The 9,864-nt window shown below is 41.5% G+C and overlaps 1 protein-coding gene across 1 annotated transcript; it reads right to left on the bottom strand.

Moving 5' to 3' along the window:
* Positions 1-3,593: 3,593 nt before the first annotated feature.
* On the bottom strand, positions 3,594-8,164 carry T265_01706 (hypothetical protein; the record flags this gene model as incomplete). Its single annotated transcript, XM_009165772.1, has 3 exons — positions 3,594-4,035; positions 4,490-4,505; positions 8,122-8,164. The coding sequence occupies 3 exons, from the start codon at positions 8,162-8,164 to the stop codon at positions 3,594-3,596; spliced, it is 501 nt and encodes a 166-aa protein (XP_009164036.1).
* Positions 8,165-9,864: the final 1,700 nt, after the last annotated feature.

Genomic DNA, 9,864 nt, shown 5'->3' with positions numbered 1-9,864 from the left:
CCCAAATCATTCTTGTTTTTGTAAACCGAGGACATTAGATATCTGCGTAACTATTGGTCGAGTATCTTCGCATCGTCCTTGTATATGGTAAGCTAATAGTGGAATTTTCGAGAAAATAGTTCGTGTCTCATGTTTACCTTTCGGTTGCATTTCCAACCTCCGGATAAACGGACTTATCAGTGCAGTTTCAAATAGGTCTTAAAAACGCGCTGGCAAGACGGGTCAGATGAGCGAAATTTGCATTTCCAAACTAAACACGAACACCACCACCTAGGTAACGACAAGTCATTGCAAAGTTATACGCACTAAGTCTTTGATCTAAGCAGAGTTTCGATGCCAAGTTCGACTGTGGAAAGCATCCATGCTCACAGAATACCCGTTAGAGAGTAGATTCACCGAACACTGAGCGCACGCAGATATTTCTAGCATATTTGGGTAATTTGGGAAGTGAAAAGCTTGTCACACAAACACAAAAACGATTCCCTAGCTCCCGGAAACCAAACCCAAGATACTGGTTGTTAGTGAAGTGAATTAGGATAAGTAGGTTACCAGAAAGCCCGTTTCTAGCTAAAAAAAGATCAGGAGCATTTTGATCCATGAAATTTAGGCGTTTTTGATTGGGCCATGCACATCAATGGCTTATTATAACACTGTTTTCACACTTCAACGGGGTTTGTTTTTTAGACATTTATTTTAGAATTTCCGAGAAATAAATGGTCAAAGCATGTTCAAATTTCCAGTCAGAAATTTCTGATTCCCTGAGTCTATTTATATTCGGTCTAAGAAGAATTATGAACAAACGGTCAAATCAGGATTCCTGTAGCACCTGTAATTATTCAGATTGCATATTCTTTGCAGTGGTTTCTGTAGACCGGATGAAAATATCGAGACAGCAACCGGTAATAAAGGGCTGCCGAGGGTTATCTTTACTATTTAATTGTTTCACCGGCAGAAAATGCTCGTTACCGTGAAGTGTAAGCAAAATGTCCGACATAAAACCAGGTGTTCGGGCGCGTCCATCATCTTCAAACAATTGTGATGCTGCTGGCATTGTAGGAGAACTGCTTCCTTTTTACCGACCTTCAAATTGTATGGTTTCTGGGATCAGTTTGCTTACACTTATAGCCACATCAATAATAACACAAAGGTAGACTCGGAATCTGTGCACGCGCTGCAAATTCTCGATTGAAGTTTGCGACCATCCTTTTCTATAGCTTTCAAAATATTGATTTGGTATGGTTCAGCCCCTGAAACCATCGTAATGGCTATGTTCCTCCACCAATGAGAGAGAGAGAGAAACTATGACATTAAAGTCTAAAAACTCTTCATACATTAAAAAAGATGTGTATGCAAAACTGCAGATATTCGTGAGCTGTAATTTTTCACCTAGTAGCAGTATGATTGTAAGGCCTTTGGGGAAAAACCGGATATAATAAAATAATTCGGCTGGAGGCTGTGCCAGATGTGCTAACATGCCATCTTCCAGCAACCGCCTTCTTCAACGTCCATCAGTGACGAAGAGTTGAAAGACGAACTCGGCTTATGCCAGTCTGAACGCCATAAGATCCCGACATCCGACTTACATACAGTCATTTCCGAAACCAGCTAAAAACTTTCGTCTTTATTTAAAACCATGTGTCCGACTAGAGTTTATCCGCGTTTTGAAGTAGCCTTGTGCTGCAAAATGTCTAATAATTTTCTTCTCCCATCCTGGTGATTCCGTTTTCTTTCGGGCAATTATCGGACGGCTTACTTTCTCCCATGTTATGCCTGAATGCTATCCAGGATAAATTATAATTGGTATCCCTCATTCACCCTTTTTTGACCCTCATTAGAACATTGATTAATTATGGGTGTGCAGACATTTAGCAGTTGAATAATATGCTGTTGAAGATAATGCTTGGTCGACTACCGTTCCGAGTATGGAAATTACCATTATATTTCAACGCTTTGCCGAAAGCGGTGCCACCTGGTGCTTCTTTTCTTTCCTCTTCTTCTCTAGGTTTTTAAGATGTCACTTATCTTACGACAAATGCATACCCAATCAAAGTGAGGGTACAAGGTTAGGGAACAAAACGTCTCCTCGGAACTGGCTTGAATTTTGCCATTGTTAACATTGTCGCTACAAAATCGGGACAGTTTTAACGTTACCGCGGAAAAATTTAATCTAGAAACCTCAATCTTTCCTAGAGTAGCGACAGCAGTAAGATTGTTCTTAGCTCAGAGGTGTGGGGAGCCCTCTTTTTAACCAAAATATCTGCCGCAAAAGCACTTTCGCCGAAAACTTGGCCTCTAAAGTTTGCCTGGTATCTCACTATTAATCTCCTCTTAAAAAACCAACGTTCCAGGCCAAATATATTATAACTTGTCTTTTGAGCGGCTTAATCAAGAATCACACTGAAACGCCGCTCTTAAAACAGCTCAAGGCGGGAACATTTTTCTACCTATTGTGAAGCTTGTGCAATAGTAAGGCACCATTGTTGAAAGCTTCATTTGAATTCATTCGTTTACTTTTTTGTGTGGAGATTTCGTCCTGTAAGTGAAGCCAATCTATGCTGAAAAGCCGAGAAGTACTGTGCAGCTGTTTCATCCCTATTGGGAATCATCAGCAGTGCGCATTTCACGAAACAGGAAGGAGTCTCGAACCCGCGACCTCCCGGCTAGTAGTTTGAACACTTAACCGTTCGGCCACGGGTGGCTGTTCATTTACTTGTTCGTTCGTTCATTCGTTTACTTGTTTTTCGTAATTCGTTGTCGCTAGAACAACTTCGTTGCGGTCATGTTGAAACATGGTTCTTTCATTTGATCTAACGAATGGCCAAAAAGTTGGGCAGATGCGACACTCAAAAAAGTGCACCGTAATGGACACTGTGTTGCCTGCTGTAAACCAGGTTTCATGTTCACAGCCTAACAGATCAGCTGCGAGTCTTCTGGCCTTGAAGACCAAACGCGGTGCTCAGTAAATTAGCTCCCGTTCATTTTTCAAATGCATGACACATTGTTCACGCCGGTAAACAAAATCATTATACGAAGTCCTTCAAGTGTCTTCGAAAAAGTTTAGCGACAATCGGTAGATTTGTTGCTGAGCAAAGTTTCGCTTTGCACACAAAAGCTTCTTCAGGCCAATTGGCTAGGTTCCGAGGTTGGTCGAGATCTAAGGCCGAAGGAGAACCAATCAGCTAAGTCAAGCTAAATCTCTGTTGGGTGTCGGCCGAGGGATTTTAGTGTGTTAGAGTGGTTGAACAAGTGTTGGGTCGGTGGGGAAACCTACATGTGTTTGGGTCCTGCCTAGGGTCTAGTTCTTCTGGTTCGGTTCATTTGATGGTTCCTCTTGAACTTCGTTTGAACCTTCTGTTAGTCTGTGTGGGTGAGCTAGTGCTAAGATAGTTGTGTAAGAGGGATGCTGTGACCTTTGGTCGGTTGGGGTTTCCACTCCCACCCACCCCCGGTTTTTTCTAATGATCCTAAGTGGATTGAAAACCACACCGTCACGTGTCAACTCGGCTTATCTAAGACCGCTTTCCATACGCTCGCTCGCCCCACACCCTCGATTCTATTCACTCTTTGATGCTTAGTAATTCCCACCGCCTCGGCTAACAGCCGCTATGTTGTGAATCGCAGCCCCCCTTTAAAACTTCCACATTCTCCAGATCTATTGTATGTCTGCCCCGTGTCTGAGGCATGTACCGCCATCGCTGAGTCTTTGACCAGCGTTTAGTATTCTGCATTCCTTGGTGGTTTGTTAATCCTTCTTTTATGCTCATCAATTCTGGTGTGCAATTCCCTGGCAGTTTGTCCGATATAAACCTTAGCGCAATCGTTGCAGTTAATTTTATACACACAGTCCCTAGTCCTTTCAATTGCACCAAAACTGAGCGCAGCGTTTTTCCCTTCTGAAAAGCTACTTGAATGTTGGCCAAGTTCAACAACCTTCGAATAACCTCCGATCTTCCTGCTTTATATGGAATGACCGGTGTGCCAATCCATTCCTTACTGGGTATAGATACTGGAGCCAATATCTTTCTTAGTTGACGCCTGATCAAAGTGTTGTTATGTTACATGACATTTCAGTCTACTGCAAATTTTTCAAGATGTTTGAGCGCTAATTGCCTGGTCTTGGCTAAGCTAATTTCTTAAAATCTAACCCCCAGGATGACTTGATATGCAGATCGATCGAGTTTCTGCGATACTATTGGATATTCGGCCAAATTTAATCCCACATTTACATCCTCTTAATGAATTGGTACCTTCACCGGCCAAGCACCGGGTCTAAGATCATTGTTCGAGTCAGCCATTAGGTCTGCGCGGCCCACTACTTTGGAATTCATATAAAAGCAGTATCACCTCCTTAGGAATGTTTGTCCGCCTTATGAAGTCATTTACAACATGTTCACTCTTCCTGCACCCCTTACTGACTGAGAAAAAAGACAACAATAAACGGAAACCTGTGTATCATTTCAACCGGAAAAGCAAGTTTCTTCTGAATTACAAGCCCCATTCCACACCTTTAAAAAAAGAAAGAAAATGAGAAGTCATCTTATCAACAATGAGTTTATCACTATATTCTATTATGTCTTATGCATTGCAACTCTAGAAACGCAACTTCACCTATACTTGATCTCATCTCAAGAGATGGGTTGTAGTGACTTTTATCGACTCTAATGCTTGTCTACGTACAAGTGAAACTACGCGTGTGTTAATGAAACCCTGGATACGCGCAATTTCCGATATAACGCGAAAAACCATAGATTTCGCAAACCTCACAAGGTTTTTTGTGAAGTTAAATAGAAACGCCTGCAATATTCGTAGGCTTTTAGATGTACTTTAAAGTACAAACACAAACAGTTCATCCCTAAAAGCAATTGCAGACTATTCAATGTCAGCACGCTCTGCTCTTCATTTTATACAAATTTAACTCTAACTAACCGAACTAGGTTTGCAAATGCTGGCCTTGTTATGTGTCTCTTCCAATTTATTGACTAGAACTTGGTTGGAATTGGGTGCTTTTGGAAAACGAATACTCACATTGGGCCTTGGCTCTATTCACGAGTCGGTCAACTACAAATGAGAATAATAAATCCGATTTTAATTGAGTTGCGAAAACAAAACAAAAACCTGCATTCTGTCAACTGCCTCGCTACCCTCAAAAGGTTTTCACTAGTTTTGGAGTTTAAGTCTCTTTGTATGGGTTTTAGAAAACCCTGGCTATTTTTATAATCAGTGTCCTTTAGGTGGGATATTCAGCCAGGCCATGCCACAAGCAGCTTGTCTGCATTTATTAGCTACAAATTACTTTTACTATCTACCAAAAAATTGCTTGTTTTAGTAAGCACGGTCTTGACAAGGAGGTTTGATTTCATTGTCTCTATCCGAGCTGGTAGTTATAGCACTCAGCGTGACCGGCATCAGCACTTTGTGAAACAAACAAAACGGAACCACGGCGATTTCAATTTTATAAATTTCATTGATTACTCCGCACTTATTAAAATACATGCCCGATTTACACCGCTTAAGTGGTTGATCAAATGTGACCAAAATGGGTCCATAATTTTAACTCTGGAGACTTGTTTACCTCATTGATAAATGTGTTATATCTAACTAAAACTCTCTAGGCGAAAGGATGCAGATGAACCATACGGGCATCGCACAACGGCTAAAGGGGTTGTAATACTCCATGTGAAAGATTGATCGCGGAGTCAGGACCATCAGACTATACCATCCTTCCACATCTCTAAACGTTTCCAATGCAAAGTGACAGTTGAACTAAACAGGCTTTCACCCTCACTTTGGTGCAACTCTGTCAGTGCAGCAAAGCCTATCGCGGCCAAGATCCGGTCTAAATGGGGATCGGTTCATCAGGCAGTTAGTAATCCATAAAATTCAAGGTACTAGACTGTACAACTTGTACTGAGATCATTCAGAATATCATTCTATTTTTTCCTAATTCGCGCTATTGACGGCATCTTCCACCGTTCAATTCCCATCTCTTCTTTATCACTGACTTGTGCTAACTTGAAACTTAGTGTCTTATTGATCAGAGCGCATCGGCTTCCAATAACTTGAGCTGCATTAGTTGAACGCGGGAAGATTTGTGCTTTGTATCCAGTGAAACGAACCATACGAACATCTGCCCAGTCTAACATGCAGTTCCGAAGATATCGTCTCAAATCCTGAAGTAGACTTTGCTTCTGTAATAAGCTTTATAACCATCGAGAAAAAACATTTTGCCCAATTTGTGAAAAACGGCTTGGCCAGTCAATTGGTGAAGTGGTTCCTTTCAATTGATGTTTTCTTAGGGTACGGAAAACACTCCTAAACTTAAAAAGCACTGAGAGGAAGCAAAAATGGAGATGGTAGAGTGAATCCAGGGGCTCAACCATTCAGATGTTGAGTAGTCACAGTCTGTAAGGCGTAGGCGATTCTACCAAGCAAGCGGCCACATAGTATCATTCTTGAGGCTGTTGTGTCACTTATGTCAGCTTAAACAGTCGGACGGTTCTGATACAGAAACATCTTGGAAGGTATTCAAACTGACAGCCACTCTAGAACGTGTCCCAGCTTAATTTTCTTCACAAAGTATTATCATGGCTCTTTTTGGAAGCATTTATCTGTGATTTCATGTAACGTAGGAGAATTGCTCAACTTTCCACAAGATTGGTTACCTTCTAAATGTTAATACCTGGTGTGCACATCTTACTAAGTCAATTTCCACACACGCCGCAATAAAAACCAATCAAAATATTGCATTAAAGAGCAAATATAACAACGACATAACGGCAGATGTCTGCTGGTCTGCTTGCCAGCCTGTTTTAAAGGTATTTCAGTCAAAGAATCCTTCTCAAATTGACCAGGATGCTGATTAGATTACCATGTAGTAATTTTACAATCAGGCTTCAAAGTCCTCCCAAATGACCCTGAATAGGCTGCCTCACCCAACCTAACCATTCATATGCATTACTTTAACAATACTGGCGCCGAAATTTAGGCCTTTATAAGAGCAACAATGGTTTACCTGAAACTCCGGACGCTGTCATGAAATAAAAGTTAGTATTTAAAGGTCAACGGTAAGCAGTAATCCTGAGCATTATTCGAAGTTGTTTTTTGCATTCACTTAATCCATATAGACGTATAACTCTCTAGTGTGTTTCATATCCATAATAACGGTTGTATTTTGTAGAAAGAATATTCAAAAGAGTGAAGAGGTGGTAAGATGTCCTGTTGTGTTCCTGTAACGAACAAACAACACAAACGTATTTGCAGTAGTGCACCGCAGAATGTCCCAGCGTACAATCCGTTTTTGAGCACTGTTTCCTTTATACCTTTCCTTGTGATCCTTTACCATTCCTAGAAACCTACGGCAAAATCCCCAGTTAAATGAACACGTATTAAGTAGATGTGCTCAGGAATATAATAGTGACGTGAATAAAATTGGTACGTCCTGTTGGTGTTTCCCTAGTCCGCATAATTCCAGTAATGGGGTTCGAAAATCCCGCAGTGCAAAATGGTTTAGAGGCGCACATGCAGTGATGACGGTTTATTGAATCAGTTGTACGAAAGACAGTGTTTCGCCTGTTTCTCTATTGACCATCAAGAAAATACAGCCTGAGGGAAACTAAACGGCACCGGAGGATATAACACAATTACTTGGATAACTTTAAATTAGTTCGGCCTGTCCCTTGAAATGAAAAAGCTTAACATCTAAAAAATAAAATGCTAGTCCTCATTCAGGAAGAGAAGTGAATATTTCACAAAAAGGATTGTTTGATGAATTCCAGGGTCGCCCATCCGGGTAGGCGTTGTGTTAATCTGAATGAGTTTGCAAGCTCATCCTCATACACTTCGTTACAGGTTATCATACTCTAAACCTATCGGTTATTTCTACCTAGCAGGAACCTACACATTTGCCCGATTATCAAACCTCGCGGCTGAATTAGTTATGTTATTTACTATGAAGAGTCGTACTGGGGTGCACCTAAAGGTTTTTCTCAGCAACAACTGAAACCGTATAGTGAGGGCATATTTTGCTATCCGTAAATTCAGAGGAGGTCAAGAGAGCCTCAAGCAGTATATCGATGACAAATTTGAACACTGGTTCTGACAGACGGCAGCCTTGACACTTACCACCGAATTCGTCCGTTTCAATCGTGATCTGTTTACTGGCCATATTGGTAGGCTGAACTATTCCGATTTGCTCAGCTTTGCAGTACAAGACTTTTTTGACTTGCTGTTATTCGATTCACCAGCATTCACAGGCGCTGACACCAGTGTACCAAAACTGCTCAATGGCAGCATGCAGATGTGCATACTTCTAAAGCATGCGGCATCCCTCTAATGTATGAATGTATGCATATATTCCTTACTGCATATACAATCAAAGAAAGATCACACAAGTTGTGAAATCTCTTACCAAAAGAGTGTCCTTTGCTTAGGTATTCCGCTGAAAAATATTTAGAAGAAAATATCGCGCAAGTCTTGAGTTTCCGGTGTATAGAAATGAACTCACCTAACCTAAGCACATGCGTCCTACATTACATGCGCAGAATATGCACACGCCAGTTTGCTTAAGACACCGCTGAAAATTAGAACTTCTAAAGGCGCTTTCATCGGCGTCACATTGGGGTGCGTTCAGTTAAATGATCGGCGATTCCATTACTAGAACACTCGAGATTACTTGCTTCTAAATCAGTCACACTTCTTGGTATTTTAGTGTAGTTGCAGTTGGCTGAGTGGTGTCAGCCTCCTCTATCGTCCCCTTATTTCACACTGATAGATTCTTATCAGGTAGGGCACAACATTGACACAAAGGTTCTCTTTAGGTGGAAATTAATTGATCAATTCTCATAGTGAATAAAACTAAATTGTGTTGTTCATTTTGCTTCCCACCAAAAAACACACTGTGTGTGACTTGACGCCATGCTTGTGGACTTGAAAAAGCTTGCAGCAGTTGAAGCTCACCTTCTGCATGACGCAATGGCATGATCTTAAGCAAGTTGTAGGACCCAACAATTCCAAAATTTTGGGGTTTGCGGGATATAGGTATGTTTGTTCAGAGCCACACCACTCTCGTTTGAACAGCCGTGTTCCTGTTCTGGCGTAATTATTCCGGTGAGTCCACACCAAAGGGAAGCATTGGACTCGAGTTTCGCTCTTATTAGAGCTCATCAGCAGTACATACCCAATGGCCGTGCTGGGATTTGAACCCCGGACATCTGACATGCGAGGCGAGCGTGTAACCACTAGACCACCAACGCAAGTTGGACGCATCTGTATTATCACGTCTGAACAGGCGAACGTGTTCACACTTGAGCGATGTGATTGGTGTGTTCGACTCATCGAACGACGACCCAATAACTGTCCTGGTTGTGACGATCGATTGACTGATTGATTGATTCCAAAATTTGCCAAAAGATTAACTCTGATGATGTTCTCTAAACTAACTGCGCCAAGTATCCACAATAATCTGTTTGTGAATGGTATTTGAGAGCAATTCTGGACCTTTCATTTTGAAGCATTCATTTTGAGTAGCTGTACAGGAATGATTACGACGATAGGATATTCTACTTTTTACAAGAGTCACGTTATTAGGGCTTGCTCGGCTATGTATATTGCAACGGTCATCGTTTAAAAGTTAAGTGCAGACAAAAACCACGTCGGTTTGTGACGTAACTTTACGAAACACTGATCAGATGGCTACCAGCACCACACAGATCCCATCCACAGCGGATGTTAATGGTATTAAAGCGTGGTCACCGGATCCCGAACCATTTGCTAGACCACTCGTGTAAAGTATAACTAGCGTGGTACCCAAAGAATCCGTAGGGTAGGAAGGTAGAAAACCACTAATAAAAGGGCATTTTTAAAGGG

The sequence above is a fragment of the Opisthorchis viverrini genome (genome assembly GCF_000715545.1).
Source record: "Opisthorchis viverrini unplaced genomic scaffold opera_v5_18, whole genome shotgun sequence".
NCBI classification, from domain to species: domain Eukaryota; kingdom Metazoa; phylum Platyhelminthes; class Trematoda; order Opisthorchiida; family Opisthorchiidae; genus Opisthorchis; species Opisthorchis viverrini.
Note: the sequence above shows the minus strand (reverse complement) of the source record. Positions and strands in the feature narration are given on the sequence as shown.